General features: G+C 39.4%; 1 protein-coding gene across 2 annotated transcripts in view; it reads right to left on the bottom strand.

Annotated features, from left to right (window-relative positions):
- RAB3C (RAB3C, member RAS oncogene family) overlaps window positions 1-22,518 on the bottom strand; it is a 310,982-nt gene that overhangs the window by 270,283 nt on the left and 18,181 nt on the right. For both annotated transcript variants that reach the window (XM_012497443.2, XM_003265956.4), the window contains exon 2: window positions 4,499-4,726. In XM_012497443.2, the coding sequence (XP_012352897.1) occupies window positions 4,499-4,726 (228 nt within the window). The remainder of the gene's footprint in view (window positions 1-4,498; window positions 4,727-22,518) is intronic.

The following is a 22,518-nucleotide window of genomic DNA, read 5'->3' as shown; positions in this document are numbered from 1 at the left end:
TCTGGAAGGACTGACCCTCTCAGGATTAGCCAGTTTCTAGAGATAGTAAACAACTTACTGGAGCACTCTTTTCAAAGGCAAACCAACCAATCCAGAGCACACACTCCCAACCACCTCCACTACAGGGCTTTCACACTCCGGGCCACCATCCACCTGCCCTAATTGCTCCAGGACTTATTAAGTGCCAGGCAACTGGGGGACCGCTCCTGTGTCCCAGAGTCCTTGAAATTGTTCAGACTAGCTAATCCGAACCCTGTGTACTCTGACCCTCCCATTCTTTCCTGCTTCCACAGAGAGGAGGTGTAACACATTCAGGAAGTATAAATGTGTCTATTACTTGTTAAAATGCTTTATTTGAATGTGGACTGTTGCAAATCTACTAATCCAGTTTGAAGAATCAGAAAATCCCTATGCAACACATGACAAGAAAGCAAACCATCAAGTAGAAAATGAGGAGTGCTTTCCCACTCAGGCTCTTCCTTCCTGACACAGTAAAAATGCCACTTGAGGCCGGGGGTGGTGGCTCATGCCTGTAATCCCAGCACTTTGGAAGGCTGAGGTGGGTGGATCACTTGATGTCAGCAGTTTGAGACCAGCCTGGCCAACATGGTGAAACCGCATCTCCCCTAAAAATATAAAAATTAACCAGGTGTGGTGGCACACACCTAAAATCCCAGCTACTCTGGAGGCTCAGGGTGGAGAATTGCTTGAACCTGGAAGGCAGAGGTTGCAGTGGGCCGAGATTGCGCCACTGCACTCCAGGCTGGGCAAGAGAGTGAGACTCCTTCTCAAAAAAATAAAAATAAAAACAAAAATGATACTTGAAACCTGGCCTCAAGTTTGATTTTTTTCTATAGCTGGAGGATTCTACTGACAACCAGGTTGAGATTTATTACAATTTTTGTCATAAAACACTTACCTTGAGAAGAAGTATAATGTAGTAGAAACCAGACTAGCCCAGCTAGCAGGAGACCTGGATTTTAGGCTCTGCTCTGGTACTAACTTTAAGGTAAGGTCAAATCACTTAGCCTCTCTATATCTTGGTTTCCTAACTTGGAAACAGTTCTATTTGGGGGCAGTTTAAAATGAATAGAGTGATCCAAATTAAATCAATATCTGAAAGCTGTCTTGGTAGAGAAAATGGTATAGTGTTTTAACCCACGATGGCTTTCATACTATGAAACCATTTTGCCTCTTTTCTTTGAAATATATAATAGACTAAGATGATGTGGATCTTAATGAATTATTTACACATAATATAAATGCATAAAAATACTCTAAGTTGGGAAGAGCAGTTCACTGCTTGGTTATTAAAGCACAGTGAGATGACAAGCCATCCGTGCTAAATATATTTCCAAATAAGTGATTTGTGAGAGTTGTTAAACAATCATAACTACCTACAACTAAATATTTTCCAGCACACATATTATAGCATAATGCAGGGACTCCTGGAATTATTGTAGGAATGCCTATACTTAAGCGTACACTGCTGCTCCTCACTATTTCTTCTCCTGCATGCCTCCAATGTGAACCCTTTCAAAAACATTTCCCCATCCCACATGCATCGCTCAAGACGGGCATCTTCAAAAAAAAACCACCACTATAGTCAAGAAGACTCTTAATTAGAGCAGTGATAGAATGTGACAGACCTAGCTTGGAATCCCCTCTTAGCCATTCACCATGTGTAACCCTGAACAAGTTATTTCACTTATTTAACTGTCCTACATGCAGATTTCTCAGGTAAAATAGGATAGTAATAAATTAAAAGTTGGGTTGTCAGAATTAGAAATAAGGCATAGATAATGCCTAACATATGGTATGTATTCAATAAATACTAGCTATGCATAATATTTATACAATTTGGTATTTGCTTATAGAAGTACATAATTATCCAATGAGTATTAATTTCCCTTTCTAACTATACTACAAGTTCCATAAGCACAAAATCTTTGTATTGTACTTCTTTTAAATGTTTCACAATCTAATAGACCACGATAGTATATATAATAGTATACAGTATTGTACACACTATTGTAAAACTAATTTTCACACTCCTAGAATCAGATATGCCTTAAGAGCTCCTAATGTACCTAAAGAGGAAGAAATTGGATTATGTTTTAATTGCAATGATAGTAATGGCCATTAATCTACTATTGTGACTGACGAGGGGGGAAAAGTGAAGGATTCCCAAGTGGCTGAACCCTGATGGGAGGGTGGGCATCCACAGAGCAGGAGAATGGAGGCCCTAGAATGAGGTCCCAGGCCTGACTGTCTATAGACTTAAAGGGTTTTTTTTTTTTTTAAAGAAGCTAGTAGATTGTGGAAGATTAGAGACAAATCTGGAGAGAATAATATTTCAGAGACTTTTTCATGAACTTATGGAAACTGAGCAGCATGAGGAGGTATTAGAGTAGAAGCAGCTCAGGGATCTGAGCTTTGGTTGGCTCAGAGAAGAGCTATATTCATCCAGAAGTGAGATGTAGACATAAATAACTTATTTCAATGCCAAAAAAAAGGTGAATGAATTAGCACTGGCCTGGTGCAAGCACTGTTTTAAAGAAAATAATTTTTAAGTGTGAAAAATAATTTATATTATTTGAAATATATCTGATTTACATTAAAGATAGATAATTTTGTACCTCAACAAAGAATTTCTGTCAAAAACCTACATTGAAAATTTGCCAGAAATTATAAGACTGGCTTAACACACCATGTTGCTGTTTTATCTAAATGATTCTAACCACTATTTTTAATTATCTGTACGACAGAAAGAAGAGAGGAAAAAGTGGAGCTATCAACCAGAGGAATAATTGTTCCTTCATATTAGTAAAAAGAACATTGTCATGGAGTTAAGGGATGTATAGTTTCCAAATTAGTTTAATTTTCCATTCACCAAAGCCCCTGAGAATTAAGCAACCTCTCTTAAAACTTAATATGAAATGTATCATATAACAATTGGATTGCCTGCAATTCAAAAGGAAGAGAATGAATCAGGACCCACACTTGAAGCAATGGACAAAGCTTTTTCTGTCTCCATACAGAGGAGTGTGTGATTGGTATCTACATTAATTGAGGTCAAATTTCTGAAAAGGAACACTCCTAGTAAAAATGGAACGATGGAGCAGGGAATATGCCCAGCCTAAGGTCTACTTGTACAAGTTCTTATGTGAATTATAATTAGATTTGAAAGACTCTAGAGTTAGAATAAGTAAAATAGTAACGGCCTATTGTAAGCTACAGAAGAAGGTACCTGTGTATATACCTGCATCTTTAAATATTACTTTAAATTTCTACTTTAATAAGACCTTTAGGATGTTTAAAGGTCATTCAGTTTATACAGATTTTTAAATAAAGGGTTGTTTTCTTTTTTAAAGAAGTTAAAATCTTCTACTCTGGGATTTGTTTGTTTTTTGTTTTTAGCTTTCCATATTTATGAAGAGAGGGTTATTGTCAGTCCTGCCGATCAATCCTGGCACCAGCACCAAATGGTAGTAGCTGTTGTAAATGTCTCAGAAGGAGGTAGAAAACACCTCTTGGGAAATGCCTGATTACAGATCAAATCAATTTGAGTGGCAGAGGTACAAAGGAATAGGAAAAAGGTGCCAAAACTTACTGTAGAAACATTCTTCCTATGTACATATTACGATGTCCATAAAATATTTACTACACCAGTCTTTTTTGGTGTAACAATTTTTTTTTAATTGGCTGCTTCATCTTTTATATTGCCTTGGACCTGCTATCCACATAGATTTTCCTCTGTTTTTTGCTCACTGGTCTCCTAAATTTATCCCACCAGTTTGGCTAAGCTACCTCTGATCTTCTTCTGGAGGTAAGGAGAGGCAAAAAGCTAGCCAAATGGTCTCAAAACTTTGGGAGAACCTTCTACTTTGGAAAGACCCTGTTTCAAATAAATATTTCATTTCATTTGTTTTATTTGCATATATAAACATAGCTCTTAGAGTTGAAAACAGTTTGCACAGTATAAATAGACCATCTTTGAAATTCTATCTGGAGCTTTATGAAGGGTCTAAACCTATACTTTTCCTATATTTGGTTGTTTATCTTCTTCTTTAAAATGCCCAGGAAAGGCTGCTTTCTGTGACCTAAAAGCCCACATCTACTTAGCCTATTCTATAGATTACAAAAATGTCAGAGAAGCAGTCACAGACTTTCTCAAGGTTACAGAGATCATCAAAGGCAAAGCCAGACTTAAAGTGTTCCTTCCACCATCAACAAGATAGAGGTTTGGATTTTCTTTTTTTAATTCTGAAGACTCTTAAGGAGCACCACATGACAACAAGGCATAATAATCCACCCTTCATATCTTAAAGAGGCATCACCACTACTTTCTTTGAAACAGAATGTTCTGCAGCAAAGAAGCTGGAAATTGAGGTTTGTGGATGCCCTGGGGATAGAACAAGGCAGAAAGTTTCTCCCTTACAAATGGATATGTTCAACACCCCAGCCTGATGAACACTGCCAGTTCAAAGCCACTTACCCAAATCTGAAGCTTGATTCTCTTTTCATTTTTGAATACAGTTTTTACTTTGAAATCGATCCCAACTGTGCTGACGAATGCAGATGTAAAGGAGTCATCTGCGTAACGGAATAGAAAAGATGTCTTCCCCACACTGCTATTGCCGATGATGAGTAATTTGAACATGTAGTCAAAGTTCTGATCAGAGGAGTCTTTCTGGCCATACCTGGCATCTTGGGCAGAGGCCATCTGTGATAAAAACAAAACAAAACAAAAACAAAATAGGTGTGGATCAGACTCTCATTTGATATGAAGCTAGCAGCATACTCATTATTGGCCTTGCCAGAAACAGATGTCAGACACTCAGGAGGTGAGTGGAGAGTGCTCCCCAGTCTTCCTCTGATAATGGTATCCATGGCAATAATTCCCTGCTGGAAGACAGAATAGCAAATCTTACAGGCCTTTCCAGCTGTGTTGGTGCATGTCACTGCTCAGCATTCAGAACCAATCAAAGACACCAAAGGGGATGTCTATAAGGGTAACATGACAAGCAAAGAGATGAGAAATTGGCCAGGGCATGTGGGCTCTGAAACTTTATAATCCTACTGACGGAGACACCAAAGTGGCTGAACAGCAGGGTATTTCTTCCTGAATTATCTGAATGATTCGAATCTCTCTTATTTCATAGGGAAGCACACCCAAAGCCTATCTCTACTTCATTTATTATCATATCAAATCAACATCCTAACATAAATGGCCGTGTCTTTTAAATTAAAAATAATTATGATGGCAAATATATATAGTTCAAACAATGTGCCGGATACTAACTTATTTAATCCCTCACAGTAACCCAATGAGACGGGTACTTTTAAAATGAGAAAATTGAGGCCCAGAGATATTAAGTAACTTGCTCAGCTTCATACAGGTATTAATAGTAGAGGCAGGATTCAAACAAGCAGTGTGGTGCCAGGGCTCATGTTCTTGACACCTGCCCTACTTCCAAATGACGACTAGGGAGGCATGCACTACTGCCCTAGAAGATCATGTCGGAAATATTCATTGTGAAATGCATCAAAGGAGAGCCTGACCTGGGTTCAAAACTTGGCTCCACTACTTACTGGCTGTGTGACCTTGGTTTGTTATTTTAAATTGGTTTGCTGCAGTTTCCTGCCTTAGATGAAATGGGAAAATATAGTATCTAACTTGGAATTCTTGTGAAAATAATAGATGATACAGCTGTAAAGCAGATATGTAAAGCATCTAGCATAAAATAGAAAATGGTCTCTACAATCAATTACAAATGCTTTAGGTGGATATTGGCTTTTATTCATCTTTTTTGATCATCTTAACATCTATCAAAAATGATATTGCATTACTTCTAAGTACCGTTTAGCTCAATATAGAAAAGAGGTATTTAGAATGTTGCATGCCACTGATTAGTACATTTGCTCAGCACATTTTCTGATGCTATAAATTATTTGGCAATTGTTATTCTGTTTAATACGGTAGCCACTAGTCACATATGGTGATTTAAATTTACATTAATATGAAACAAAATTAGAAATTCAGTTCCTCAATCATACTAGCCACATTTCAAGTGCAAAATAGCAACATATGACTAATGGCTACTATACTGGACAGTGCAAATACAGAACATTGGCATAATTGCAGAAAGCTCTATTGTACAATGCTAGGCTAGACAGTCTATTTTCCATTTCCCATAAAAGCTGATTAATAGTTACTTGTTTCTCTTTGGGGTAGGGGGAGGAAAAGGGAGAGGCTCCAAGAGACGGAAAAATGTTAGAAACAGTAAACAGTGCTCAGCCTCATCTAGAACAATATTGGTTACCTGAAGTCAGGGGTGTGGGTGTCTGTGTGTCTCTGTGTCTGTGTGTACACGTATGTTTACAGAAAACTGAGGAAAAAGGAAAAAGGGAAATGGTGGGATCGTGTATTCCTCTTCTACAAATACTTAATACCAGCAAGATAATGCAATTTTATGTATAAGAATAAGGACAAACAAAACACCCGTGTGTATTTCATGAAAGTTAAGGATAATAAAGACTCAAATTGCATTTTACATTTTCTTATTAAACATAAGCCTAAGCATTTCTCTTTTTAAGTCTATACAGCCACACAAATATATTTAGAAATTGTGAAAACCTATAACAAACGCCTCCCAGTGGGCAGAGGTCGGCCTCTAAAACAGGCAGATAGCATCACTTTCTTTTTTGGCCCACCAGCCCACATGCTAAGGTCAACTTTCCCCAACACATGCCGGCCAAGGGCAAAAGTAGGATTGCAACTCTTGACCACTAGTTTGAACAATGATCTCTTGCCATGATGATTTCTGGTTCCCCAGAAAGCCAGTTAACTGTTTCATTTGGCAGTGCTATTCCTGCAGTGCTATTCCTGCCCTTTCATCATTTAATGCTCCTCTCCTATATGAGCTGCTAAATTCATCTCCTATATGAGCTGCTAAATTCAAACAGGCCTAAAAATGGCCTTCATTAAGAAGATCATTTTACCTTTTTTCATATGAACCAGACTGGATTTGGGGGTCTGGTAAGAATGATCAGCTAAGCCACAGCCAGAAAAGAGATGCTATATATTTCCTAGAGCTGCTCACTTACTTGGCCTGATAGCTTACTATCTGTTGCAGCCCCATAACCCTACAGTGGCATTCAAACTGAGGCCTGAGGATCTCTAGGATACCTCAAAAGTTGTAATGAAGACTGCTGCTATCAATTTCAGGTCCCATTCCAAAATTAAGTTGGTTTCAAAACCTGAAGAAACATAATTGTCCCTCAGTATCTATAGGGGTTGGTTCCAGTACCTCCCATGGACACCACAATCTGCAGAGGCTCAAGTACTTGATATAAAATGGTGTGGTATTCACATATAACTTATGCATATTCTCCTGTACAGTTTAAATTATTTACAGATTATTTACAATACCTAACACAATGTAAATGCTATGTAAACCGTGGTTATTATTCTGTATTATTTAGGAAATGATAACAAGAAAAAAAAGTCTGTACATGTTCAGTACACATGAAATTTTTTCCCAAATATTTTCTATCTGCAGCTAGTTCACTCCACACATGGGAACTAATGGATATGAAGGGTGAACTATATAGATATCACTAATATATAGTCTTTTGGAATATGACTGTATGCATTTAGATGAAGACAAGCACAACTGGGACAGCAATATCTTTAATTTCAAGGGCTAATATACCTTGTTGTGTTAGCAGCAAAGAAGGTAATGGGGGCAAAAGAGGGTGTCTAGGAGGGACACAGAGCTGGTGGACATGTGTACCCAGCAAAATTCTTCTCAGGAACAGCCTCTAAAGAATTAATTAGAAAAAGTTATTAACTCACTTACTCTTGAAGACTGTTTATGGTTTCTTTCTTTTTTTTTTTTTTACTATTCCCTAATTTAACACACCTAATAAGATTCCACAAAGATCCAAAAAGATATGCATTTGGAATGTATGTGTGTTTTTGTATAACTTTAGAATAATGAAATAAATCCTAGCTCAGAGGATGAAGAAAGAAACAGCCCTAATCTTGCTGAGACCACAAGTGAAGCAATTTGACAGCACACGAATGTCAAAGAGGCTTACAGACAGGCACTATGTAAGTTTACTGATATCTCTAAATACTAAAGTCATGTGAACATTCTCAAAATTTTCATGGGGAAACATAGCTGAAATTTGAAAACAGGAACAGGCAAGGGGCACATCAAATTTCATAAAAGATATACAAAAATAACTCTTCAAATGGCATTAATCTTGAACTTCAAATAACAAATAATCATAGAGTTGGAAAGAATCTTCAAAGGCCGTGCAACTTCCCACCCATCCCATGTCCCTTTCATGGCATCCATCTTCTGAGGTTGTTGTCCTAGCTTCATCCTTCACACTGAGCAACAAGATGTTCACTATGCTGTGAAGCAGCCTTTACAGCATAGAGAGAACTTCAGGTATCTGAAGGAACCCTCGGGCTCCATAAGCTTTCTCTCCTCCTGCTTGGATGATCCCAACTGATTTAGCCTCTCTTCCACATAGGACGTGTCTGAAAAATCGAACACATCCTGCTAGGTTAAAACTGACACCTCTTCATATTTTCAAAGTCCTATGTGTGGCTTTCATAATTGGTCACAATATTCTAGATATTTATCTACTTAGTCCAAAGTAGAATGAAACCATTATATATTATCACACTTGACTTAAAATGCTCATCAGTATTTTCACATTAACTGTTATGAATATAGGTTTCTTCTATTCCCATTCTATACTTGACAACTTATTTTTTTATGGAAGTGTCAACCTTTATGTGTAGTCTGTTAAATTTACTCTTGTTTGCTTTGATTTACAACTCAATTGTGATCTGACAATCCCTTCATCAAAAATATTAGTTATCTTTTTCAGATTTGTGTCATTCCTAAATTTGATCAGTATGTATTTTATGTGTTCATCTAAGGCCCTCATCAAAATGGTAATCACTTTTTAGACAAATAACAATTAACTTTTTAGCCTGTTGAATATATAAATCTATGGGTGAGACCTCAACAGAATGTCATTAAGGAATTCAAAATGAGAAGCAAATTCTTCATCTTTAAAAGATGGTGTCTTGGAAAGCCACTGTGTTGTTGGTCCAGGTAGGCCTTGGTTCAATAGCAGTGAATAGATCATGGATTTAGTTGTTGTGTCATTTTAAATTTTAACTATTGTTTTCCCAGAAGTTCTACTGACTAGGAACCAAATCGGTTACCTCTGATTAAAACATGTAACCACAGCCTCCTTCAGAGTTGTTCACATTTGTTTTTCAACTAACACAGGAAAAAGAAATTATTTACAGGAATTCACTTGGCCACTCACAAATCTAAACTGTACTAAGCCATTAAAAACAAAAATAAGTTGTTTCAAAGTTATTACGTTTCATACTGAATGGGCAAAAGCTGGAAGCATTCCCCTTGAAAACCAGCACAAGACAAGGATGCCCTCTTTCACCACTCCTATTCAACATAGTATTGGAAGTCCTGGTCAGGGCAATCAGGCAAGAGAAAGAAATGAAAGTCATCCAAATAGGAAGACAGGGAGTCAAACTATCCCTGTTTGCAGACTACATGATCCTATATTTAGAAAACCCCATAGCCTTGGCCCAAAAGCTCCTTAAGCTGATAAACAACTTCAGCAAAGTCTCGTGATACAAAAATATTAATGTGCAAAAATCACTAGCATTCCTATACACCAACAGCGGTCAAGCTGAAAAGCTAAATCAGGAATGCAATTCCATTCACAACTGCCACAAATATATATATATACACACACACCTAGGAACACAGCTAACCAGCTAACCAGGGAAGTGAAAGATCTTTACAAAAACAACTACAAAACACTGCTCAAAGAAATCAGAGATGACACAAACAAATGGAAAAACAGTCCATGTTGATGGACAGGAAGAAGCAATATCATTAAAATGGGTACACTGCCCAAAGCAATTTATAGATTCAATGATATTCCTATTAAACTACCAATGACATTCTTCACAGAACTAGAAAAAACTATTTTAAAATTCATATTGAACCAAAAAAGAGCATGAATAGCCAAGGCAATCTTAAGCAAAAAGAACAACGCTGGAGGCATCATGCTACCCAACTTCAAACTATACTACAGGGCTACAATAACCAAAACAGAATGATACTGGTACGAAAACAAGACACATAGACCAATGGAACAGAATAGAAAACCCAGAAATAAGACCACGCACCTACAACTATCTGATCTTCAACAAACCTGACAAAAACAAGCAATGAGGAAAGGACTCCCTATTCAATAAATGCCGCTGGGAGAACTGGCTAGCAGTATGCAGAAGATTGAAACTGGACCCCTTCCTTACATGGTATACAAAAACTAACTCAAGATGGATTAAAGACTTAAACATAAAACACAACTATAAAAACCCCAGAAGACAACCTAGGCAATACCATTATTGATGTAGCAGCAGGCAAAGATTTCATGACAAAGATGCCAAAACCAACTGCAACAAAAGCAAAAATTGGCAAATAGGTTCTAATTAAACTAAAGAGCTTCTGTACAGCAAAAGAAACTATCAACAGAGTGAAAAGACAACCTACAGAATGGGAGAAATTTTTTGCAAGCTATGCCTCTAACGAATGTCTAATATACTGCATCTATAAGGAACATAAACAAATTTACAAGAGAACAATAAAAAACCCCATTAAAAAGTAGGCAAAGTGCATGAACAGACACTTTTCAAATGCAGACATACATGTGGCCAACATATGAAAAAAAGGTCAACATCACTGATCATTACAGAAATGCAAATCAAAACCACAATGAGATACCATTTCACACCAGTCAGAATGGCTATTACTAAAAAATCAAAAAATAACAGATTCTGGCAAGGTTGCAGAGAAAAAGGAATGCTTATATACTGTCGGTAGGAGTGTAAATTAGTCCAACCATTGTGGAAGACAGTGTGGCAATTCCCCAAAGACCTAAAAACAGAAATGCCATTAGACCCAGCAATCTCACCACTGGGTATATACCCAAAGGACCAGACATTGTTCTATTATAAAGGCACATGCACGTATATGTTCATTATCACCCTATTCACAATAGGAAAGATATGGAATCAACCTAAATGCCCATCAATGGTAGACTGGATAAAGAAAATGTGATACATATACCATGGAATCCTATGCAGCCATAAAAATGTCTTTTGCAGGAACATGGGATGGAGCTGGAGGCAATTATTCTTAGCAAACTAACTCAGGAACAGAAAACCAAATACTTCATTTTCTCACTTACAAGTGGTAGCTAAATGATGAGAACACATGGACACATAGAGGGAAACAAAACACATTGGGGCCTATCGGACAGTGAAGTGGAGGAGGGAGAGGATTAGGAAAAATAACTAAGGGGTACTGGGCTCAATACCTGGATGATGGAATAGTCTGTACAACAAACCCCATGACACAAATTTACCTATGTACAAACCTGCGCATGTACCCCTAAACTTAAAATAAAAGTTAAATAAAATAAAGTTACTATATTCCAGCTACTACTATTGATAATAGTCTGAGTCATTCCCTGCTAAGGTAAAGGATGGAAGGAGGAACTAGGGTAAACTATCCAAAAAAAAATGCAATTCTTCTTTGAAATTAGAAGGCTAAAAATAAGGATGGGATATATGTATTGGAAGTGTAGAAATACATAAAGTAGATTGAAACCTCAATCGTTGTCACCTGTGAAAAAAGAAAAGAAAATGGCAAATTGCAAACAAAAAAACATACTCAACATTGTTCATATTAGAAAATGCAAATTAAGACCCCAGTGAGATACCACTGTATACCTATTATAATAGCTACAATTAGAAAAAAAAAATTAAAACCTGACAACAATTGCTGGCAAGGACGTGGAGCAACTGGAATCCTCATAAATTGCTGCTGAGACTGTTTAAAATGGCACAGCCTGTCTGACAAACAGTTTAGCAGTTTCTCATGAAGTTAAATTGTATTTACCATATGACCTAACAATCCCACTCCTAGGGATTTGCCCAAGAGAAATAAAAACGTATGTACACATACACAAACACACACACACACACACACACACACCAAAAAACAAAAATCATTTTTTTCTGACAGCTTCAAAGTAAAGGCTAAATTTTTAAAGCCAGGAAAGAAAATATTTAAAGTTAGCATTTCCAAACGTCTGTCGTCTGGACTCCAGGCTATTTCTCCTGGTGAAAGTCCTCATCTGCACACAGGTTTGCACAGGTTTGCAGGTCTCCATGTTTGTCTCTCAGAATCGATTAGAATTGTGATGTGCTTTGCAATCTCTGGCCAGCAATTTCTCCATGGATCTGCTACTGTTTGCTCTTGTAGGAGCCGGTTCACTGCTTACAACTCATCATCAAGCTGAAAGGGCTGCCCAGGGAACAGGAAGTGGCCAAGGCGCTGGAAGGTTTACATCCTAATCCTGGCTTCTGAAGTAAAGGGGCCCGGAAAAGGTCAGATTCAGAAATTTTATTTATCTTTTTTCTTTACCTTAGCAGGGAATGAATAACTATTTTTATGGGACTCATAGGATAATGTATACAATAGTACGCCAAATTATGGTAATGCTTTCAAGATGCAAACCATTATACATTTTAAAGGTATAAAGGCATTCCTCAAGCTAAATTTCACCTTTCTCCTTTCAGCCTTTCTCTGGATCTCCAACTCATGTGTATCTTCTTTAGTAGATGTGGATAACTCTCAGCTTATGTACAGGAATATGGCTAAATTACAACAGCAGCACAAGTCTTACATGTTCTATGTGCTTTACATGTATTATCACACCTAATGTTTGCACTATCCCTAGAAGGTGTAACTAGTTCAACCATTAGCATCCCCTTTTTAAAGGAACAGAACCTTCTGGTACATTTCAAAGGCTACTTTCCCCTTTCCCCTGCTGGAAAAATGAGACATTTTTCTCTGATCTTCACTGGAGGACCTGCAAGGGCTCCTGAAGGTAAAATGTAAAAAGCGTGAAGGGGCCCTCTAAGACTGGCACCCCCTGGAATTCTTCTCTCTGACTGGTCCACACTGAGCCTCCAGCAATGCAATTATAGTTCAGGTTTTTCTTTTCTTTTTCTTTTCTTTATTATACTTTAAGTTCTAGGTACATGTGCACAACATGCAGGTTACATAGGTACACATGTGCCATGATGGTTTGCTGCACCCATCAACACGTCATTTACATTAGGTATTTCTCCTAATGCTATCCCTCCCCCTGCCCCCCACCCCATGACAGGTCCCAGTGTGTGATGTTCCCTGCCCTAAGTCCAAGTGTTCTCACTGTTCAATTCCCACCTAAAAGTGAGAACATGCGGTGTTTGGTTTTCTGTCCTTGTGTGATAGTTTGCTGAGAATGATGGTTTCCAGCTTCATCCATGTCCCTACAAAGGACATGAACTCACCATTTTTTATTGCTGCATAGTATTCCACGGTGTATATGTGCCACATTTTCTTTATCCAGTCTATCATTGATGCGCATTTGGGTTGGTTCCAAGTCTTTGCTATTGTGAATAGTGCCACAATAAACATCCGTGTGCATGTGTCTTTATAGTAGCATGATTTCTAATCCTTTAGGTATATACCCAGTAATGGGATCTCTGGGTCAAATGGTATTTCTAGTTCTAGATCCTTGAGGAATTGCCACACTGTCTTGCACAATGGTTGAACTAATTCACACTCCCACCAACAGTGTAAAAGTGTTCCTATTTCTGCACATCCTCTCCAGCATCTGTTGTTTCCTGACTTTTTAATGATCGCCATTCTAACTAGCATGAGATAGTATCTCATTGTGGTTTTGATTTGCATTTCTCTGATGACAAGTGATGATGAGCATTTTTTCATGTGTCTGTTGGCTGCATAAATGTCTTCTTTTGAGAAGCGTCTGTTCATATCCTTTGCCCAATTTTTGATGGGGTTGTTTGTTTTTTTCTTGTAAATTTGTTTAAGTTCTTTGTGGATTCTTTGTAGATTTTGGATATTAGCCCTTTGCAAGATGTAACCCCTGCTCTTTTTTTGCTTTCCATTTGCTTGGTAGATCTTCCTCCATCCCTTTATTTTGAGCCTACATGTGTCTCTGCAAGTAAGATGGGTCTCCTGAATACAGCACACTGATGGGTTTGGACTCTTTATCCAATTTGCCAGTTTGTGTCTTCTAATTGGGGTATTTAGCCTATTTACATTTAAGGTTAACATTGTTATGTGTGAATTTGATCTGTCATTATGATGTTAGCTGGTTATTTTGCCCATTAATTGATGCGGTTTCTTCATAGCATCAATGGTCTTTACAATTTGGGATGTTCTTGCAGTGGCTGGTACTGGTTGTCTCCTTCCACGTTTAGTGCTTCCTTTAAGAGCTCTTGTAAGGCAAGCCTGCTGGTGACAAAAATCTCTCAGCATTTGCTTGTCTGTAAAGGATTTTATTTCTCCTTCACTTATGAAGCTTAGTTTGGCTGGATATGAGATTCTGGGATGAAAATTCTTTTCTTTAAGAATGTTGAATATTGGCCCCCATTCTCTTCTGACTTCTAGGGTTTCTGCCGAGAGATCAGCTGTTAGTCTGATGGGCTTTCCTTTGTGGGTAACCCAACCTTTCTCTCTTGCTGCCCTTAACATTTTTTCCTTCATTTCAACCTTGGTGAATCTGACAATTATGTGTCCTGGGGTTGCTGTTCTCAAGGAGTATCTTTGTGGCATTCTCAGTATTTCCTGAATCTGAATGTTGGCCTGCCTTGCTAGGTTGGGGAAGTTCTCCTGGATAATATCCTGAAGAGTGTTTTCCAACTTGGTTCCCTTCTCCCCGTCACTTTCAGGTACACCAATCAAACGTATATTTGGTCTTTTCCCATAGTCCTATATTTCTTGGAGGCTTTGTTCATTTCTTTTTACTCTTTTTTCTCTAATCTTGTGTTCTTGCTTTATTTCATTAATTTGATCCTCAATCACTGATCTCCTTTCTTCCACTAGATCGAATTGGCTATTGAAGCTTGTGCATGCATCACGAAGTTCTCGTGCCATGGTTTTCAACTCCATCAGGTCATTTAAAGTCTTTTCTACACTGTTTATTCTAGTTAGCTGTTAATCTAACCTTTTTTTAAGGTTTTGAACTTCCTTGCGACAGGTTAGACCACGCTTGTTTAGCTCGGAGATGTTTGTTATTACTGACCTTCTGAAGCCTACTTCTGTCAACTCGTCAAAGTCATTCTCTGTCCAGCTTTGTTCTGTTGCTGGCGAGGAGCTGTGATCCTTTGGAGGAGAAGAGGCGCTCTGGTTTTTGGAATTTTCAGCTTTTCTGCTCTGGTTTCTCCCCATCTGTGGTTTTATCTACCTTTGGTCTTTGATGTTGGTGACCTACAGATGGGGCTTAGGTGTGGATGTCCTTTTTGTTGATGTTGATGCTATTCCTTTCTGTTTGTTAGTTTTCCTTCAACAGGTCCCTCAGCTGCAGGTCTGCTGGAGTTTGCTGGAGGTCCACTCCAGACCCTGTTTGCCTAGGTATTACCAGCGGAGGCTGCAGAACAGCAAATATTGCAGAACAGCACATATTGCTGCCTGATCCTTTCTCTGGAAGCTTCATCCCAGAGGGGCACCCACCTATATGAGGTCTGTTGGCCCCTAGTGGGAGGTGTCTCCCAGTTAGGCTACACGGGGCTCAGGGACCCACTTGAAGAGGCAGTCTGTCCATTCTCAGAGCTCAAACCCCACGCTGGGAGAACCACTGCTCTCTTCAGAGCTGTCAGACAGGGACGTTTAAGTCTGCAGAAGTTTCTGTTGCCTTTTGTTCAGCTATGCCCTGCCCACAGAGGGGGAGTCTATAAAGGCAGTAGGAGTTGCTGAGCTGCAGTGGGCTCCACCCAGTTCATGCTTCTCAGCCACTTTGTTTACCTATTCAAGCCTCAGCAATGGCAGACGCCCCCTCCCCCACCAGGCTGCCACCTTGCAGGTCGATCTCAGACTGCTGTGCTATCAGTAAGCAAGGCTCTGTTGGCGTGGGACCTGCCAAGCCACACATGGGAGAGAATTTCCTGGTCTGCCGGTTGCTAAGACAGTGGGAGAAGTGCAGTATTTAGGCAGAGTGACCCATTTTTCCAGAAACAGTCTGCCACGGCTTCTCTTGGCTAGGAAAGGGAAATCCCCTGACCCCTTGTGCTTCCCAGGTGAGGCAACGCCCTGCCCTGCTTCAGCTCACCCTTCGTGGGCTGCACCCACTGTCCAACCAGTCCCAATGAGATGAACCAGGTACCTCAGTTGGAAATGCAGAAATCACCCGTCTTCTGTTCGATCATGCTGGGAGCTGCAGACCAGACCTGTTCCTATTCAGCCACCTTGGAACAGAAGCCCTCTTTTTTTTATTTCTTGAGACGGAGTTTCACTCTTGTCACCCAGGTTGGAGTGCAATGGCACAATCTTGGCTCACTGCAACCTCCACCTCCCGGGTGTAAGCGATTCTCCTGCCTCAGCCTCCCAAGTAGCAGGGATTACAGGCGCTCAGTGCCTACCACCACATTCGGCTAATTTTTATACTTTTAGTAGAAACAAGGTTTCACTATGTTGGCCAAGATGATCTCAAACTCCTGACCTCAAGAGTTCTGCCTGCCTCAGCCTCCCAAAGTGCTAGGATTACACGTGTGAGCCACTGAGCCTGGCCAGCTCAGGTTTTTCTACTTCAGTGCTAGTTCCCACAGAAGTTTCTACTCTGTTGTGATTTTCTGTATCTGCCTGTCTGTCACTCCAGTTATGAGGGGCAGTGATTTGCCCTATGACTTCATTTCTCTGATAGATACAAGAAGAGTTGTTGATTTTTAGTCTGTTACGTTTTTTTCTAGTGTGAAGATGGAAGTGACAACTTCCAAGCTCCTCACATGCAGAACCAAAATCATCTCCATTTTAAAGATGAAATTAAGGGAATCTGAGAGGAGGGAGAATCATGGTGGATGGGAGGCAGGACTAGATTGTGCTCTGTACAGAGCAGCGTATGGAGGCTTGCACTGTGAATTTTAGCTCCAGATTGACTGCAAGAAAAAACCAGCAATCCTGAGAGGACCCACAGACCCTCTGAAGGAAGCAGACTGTTCCTGCAGGACCCAGGAGACACCCCAAATACTGTGAGTGCCCCAGCTGCGGAACTGGGAAAGGGAGGCCCTCCTCTCCTGAACACACGCCCCCACTGGAGAAGTTGAAGGTTTGTTTGTGGGAGAAGTTTCAGACTTTACCTGGAGCTGAGTCAAGTTAGAGAGCTGAACCAAGAGAAATACAGGGGTAGAGCAAGCAACAGAAAGGCCCTGCGAGCTCTTTGGGTCCCCAAGCAGCCCATTCCTGCCTGGCACCACAAGGATCCATCTGGAGGGTGGCCAGAGGAGCAGGGGGTAAAACTCCACAGGGAGAAGGAATTCTCTAGGTGAACTTTGTAACAATTTGAACAGGGCAAAAATCCTCCTGGCCAGAACTCGTGGGAGAGCACAAATCTGAATCCAGCTTGCAGACTTCATAGGCTGGGGAAGAACTAAAGCCTTTTTCTTTCGCAGCTGGGAGGCAGAAAGCCTCGGGCAAGTTTTCAAGCCCATCTTGCCCTCCACCTGGAAACAGAATCAGGGCTGTTGTTGGGGTCACAGTGTGAGTGAGACCAGCCCTTCGGTTTGCATAGGAGCTGGGTGAGGCCTGTGGCTACCAGCTTTCCCATACTTTCCTGACAACCTCCATGACTCAGCAGAGGCAGCCATAATACTTTCACAACTCGAGTGTCCTGGAAATCTCACCCTCATCCCCCACAGCAGCTGAAGCAAGACCCAGCCAAAGAGAGTCTGAGCTCAGACAGGCCTAGTCCCACTCCCCATAGTCCTTCCCTACCTACCCACCTTTCTAGTAGTGGAAGACAAAGGGCATATAATCTTGGGAGGTCTAGGGCCCCATCTACTGCCGGTCCCTCTCCACACTACTACAGCTGATGCTTCCTGCAAAGTGCCACCTCTTGGCAGAAGCCCAACCAGCACAAAAATACAGCATTAAACCACCAAAGCTAAGGACTCTCACGGAATCCATTGCATCCTCTGCCACCTCCAGTGGAATAGGCACTGATATCCACACCTGAGAGACCCATAGACGGTTCACATCACAAGACTCTGTGCAGACAAACTCCAGTACCAGCCTGGAGCCAGGTAGACTGGCTGGGTGGCTAGACCCAGAAGACAGACAACAATCACTGCAGTTTGGCTCACAGGAAGCCACATCCACAGGAAAAGGGGGAGAGTACTACACCAAGGGAATACCCTGTGGGACAAAAAAGAAATCTGACAACAGCCTTCAGCCCTAGACCTTCCCTCTGACAGAGCCTACCCAAATGAGATGGAACCAGAGAATCAACCCTGGTAATATGACAAAACAAGGCTCTTCAACGCCCTCAAAAATCACACTAGTTCACCAGCAATGAATCCAAATCAAGAAGAAATCCCTGATTTGCCTGAAAAAGAATTAAGGAGGTTAGTTATTAAGCTAATCAGGGAGGGACCAGAGAAAGGTGAAGCCCAATGTAAGGAAATCCAAAAAATGATACAAGAAGTGAAGGGAGAAATATTCAAGGAAATAGATGGCTTAAAGAAAAAGCAATAAAAAATTCAGAAAGCTTTGGACACACTTTTAGAAATGTGAAATGCTCAGGAAAATCTCAGCAATAGAACTGAACAAGTACAAGAAAGAAATTCAGAGCTCGAAGACAAGGTCTTTGAATTAGCTCAATACAACAAAGACAAATAAAGAAGAATAAGAAAATATGAACAAAGTCCCCAAGGAGTCTAGGATTATGTTAAACGACCAAACCTTAGAATAATCAGTGTTCTTGAAGAATAAGACAATTCTAAAAGCTTGGAAAACATATTTGGGGCAATAATCAAGGAAAACTTCCCCAGCCTTGCTAGAGATCGAGACATCCAAATACAAGAAGCACAAGGAACACCTGGGAAATGTATCACAAAAAGATCTTCACCTAGGCACATTGTCATCAGGTTATCCAAAGTTAAGACGAAGGAAAGAATCTTAAGAGCTGTAAGACAGAAGCACCAGGTAACCTATAAAGAAAAACCTATCAGATTAACACCATATTTCTCAGAAGAAACCCTATGAGCTAGAAGGGATTGGGGCCATATCTTCAGCTTCCTCAAACAAAACAATTATCAGCCAAGAATTTTGTATGCAGCAAAACTAAGCATCATATATGAAGGAAAGATACAGTCATATTCAGACAAGCAAATGCTGAGAGAATTTACCATTACCAAGCCACCACTACAAGAACTGCTAAAAGGAGCTCTAAACCTTGAAACAAATCCTGGAAACACATCAAAACAGAACCTCATTAAAGCATAAATCACACAGGACCTATAAAACAAAAATACCATTGCATGACGAATGCAATGGTACCTCATATTTCAATACTAACGTTGAATGTAAATGGCCTAAATGCTCCACTTAAAAGATACAGAATTGCAGAATGGATAAGAACTCACCAACCAACTATCTGCTGGCCTTCAGGAGACTCACCTAAAACATAAGGACTCACATAAACTTAAAGAGATGGAAAAAGGCATTTCATGCAAATGGACACCAAAAGTGAGCAGGGATAGCTATTCGTATATCAAACAAAACAAACTTTAAAGCAACCATGTTTAACAGAGACAAAAAGGGACATTATATAATGGTAAAAGGCCTTATCCAACAGGAAAATATCACAATCCTAAACATATGCACCTAACACAGGAGCTCCCAAATTTATAAAACAATTATTAGTAGACCTAAGAAATGAGATACACAGCAACACAGTACTAGTGGGGGACATCAATACTCCACTGACAGCACTAGACAGGTCATCAAGACAGAAAATCGATAAAGAAGCAATGCATTTAAACTATACCTTGGAACAAATGGACTTAACAGATATATACAGAACATTTCATCCAACAACCACAGAATACATGTTCTATTCAACAGCACATGGAACTTTCTCCAAGATAGACCATATGATAGGCCATAAAAGAAGCCTCAATAAATTTAAGAAAATTAAAATTATTTCAAGCATTCTCTTAGACCACAGTGGAATAAAACTGGAAATCAATTCCAAAAGGAACCTTCAAAACCATGCAAATACATGGAAATTAAATAACCTGCTCCTGAATGAACACTGGGTCAAAAACAAAATCAAGATGGAAATTTAAAAATTCTTCGAACTGAATGACAATAATGACACAACATATCTAAACTGCTGGGACACAGCTAAGGCAGTGCTAAGAGGAAAGTTCATAGCCTTAAACAGTCACATCAGAAAGTATGAAGAGCACAAACAGAGAATCTAAGGTTGCACCTCAAGGAACTAGAGCAACAAGAAAAAAACAAACCCAAAACCAGCAGAAGGAAGGAAATAACCAAGATCAGAGCAGAACCAAATGAAATTGAAAGAAACAAACAATACAAAAGATAAATAAAACAAAAAGCTGGTTCTTTGAAAAGATAAATAAAATTGATAGAACATTAGCAAGATTAACCAAGAAAAGAAGAGAGAAAATCCAAATAACCTCACTAAGAAACGAAACAGGTGATATTACAGCTGACACCACTCAAATACAAAATATCAGTCAAGGCTCTATAAACACGTTTATGGACGTAAACTGGAAAACTTAGAAGAGATGGATAAGTTCTTGGAAAAAATGCAACCCTCCTAGCTTAAATCAGGAAGAATTAGATACCCTGAACAGACCAAAAACAAGCAGCGAGACTGAAATGGTAACTAAAAAATTAACAACATAAAAAAGTCCAGGAACAGACAGATTCACAGCAGAATTCTACTAGATATTCAAAAAAGAATTGGCACCAATCCTTTTGACACTATTCCACAAGATAGAGAAAGAAGGAACCCTCCCTACTTCATTTTGTGAAGCCAGCATCACCTTAATACCAAAACCAAGAAAGGACACAACCAATAAAGAAAACTACAGACTGATATCCCTGAAGAACATAGATGCTAAAATCCTTAACAGAATACTAGCTAACTGAATCCAACAACATATTAAAAAATAATCTACCATGATCAAGTGGGTCTCATACCAGATATGCAGGGATAGTTCAACACACACAAGTCAATAAATGTGATACACCAAATAACAGAATTAAAAACAAAAATCACATGATCATCTCAGTAGATGAAGGAAAAGCATTCAACAAAATCCAGCATTCCTTTATGATTAAAACCTTCAGCAAAATTGGCATACAAGGGACATACCTCAATGCAATAAAAGCCATCTATGACAAACCCACAGCCAACATAACACCGAATGGGGAAAAGTTGAAAGCATTCCCTCTGAAAACTAGAATAAGACAAGGATGCCCACACTCACCACTCCTCTTCAACATAGTACTGGAAGCCCGATCCCAAAGTAATCAGACAAGAGAAAGAAATAAACGGCATCCAGATCAGGAAAGAGGAAGTCAAACTGTCACTGTTTCCTGATGATATGACAGTTTACCTCAAAAACCCTAAAGACTCCTCCACAAAGCTCCTAGAACTGATAAAAGAATTCAGCAAAGTTTCCAGATACAAGATTAATGTACACAAGTCAGCACCTCTTCTATACACCAACAGCAACTAAGCAGAGAGTCAAATAAAAAACTCAACCCCTTTTACATTAGCTGCAAAAATAAATAAATAAATATATAAAAATACTTACGAATATACCTAACCGAGGAGGCAAAAGACCTCTACGGGGAAGACTACAAAACATTACTGAAAGAAATCACAGATGACACAAACAAATGGAAACACATCCCATGCTCACAGATGGGTAGAATCAATATTGTGAAAATGACCGTACTGCCAAAAGCAATCTGCAAATTCAACACAATTCCCATAAAAATATCACCATCATTCTTCACAGAATTAGAAAAAAAAATTCTAAAACTCATATGAAACCAAAAAGAGCCTTCAGAGCCAAAGCAAGATTAAGCAAAAAGAACAAATCTGGAGGCATCATGCTACCTGATTTCAAACTAAACTATAAGGCCATAGTCACCAAAACAGCATGGTACTGATATAAAAATAGGTCCATAGACCAATGGAACAGAATAGAGAACCCAGAAATAAACACAAATACTTACAGCCAACTGATTTTCGACAAAGCAAACAAAAACACAAAGTCCCCCCTTTTCAACAACTGGTGCTGGGATAATTGGCTAGCCACATGTAGGAGAATGAAACTGGATCCTCATCTCTCACCTTAAACAAAAATCAACTGAAGATGGATTAAGGACTTAAACCTAAGACATGAAACTATAAAAATTTAGAAGATAACGTTGGAAAAACCCTTCTAGACGTTGGCTTAGGCAAGGATTTCATGACCAAGAACCCAAAAGCAAATGCAGTAAAAACAAAGATAAATAGCTGTCACCTAATTAAACTAAAGAGCTTTTGCAC

The sequence above is a fragment of the Nomascus leucogenys genome, chromosome 18 (assembly GCF_006542625.1).
Source record: "Nomascus leucogenys isolate Asia chromosome 18, Asia_NLE_v1, whole genome shotgun sequence".
Classification (NCBI taxonomy): domain Eukaryota; kingdom Metazoa; phylum Chordata; class Mammalia; order Primates; family Hylobatidae; genus Nomascus; species Nomascus leucogenys.
This window is presented reverse-complemented; position numbering and strand designations above follow the sequence as displayed.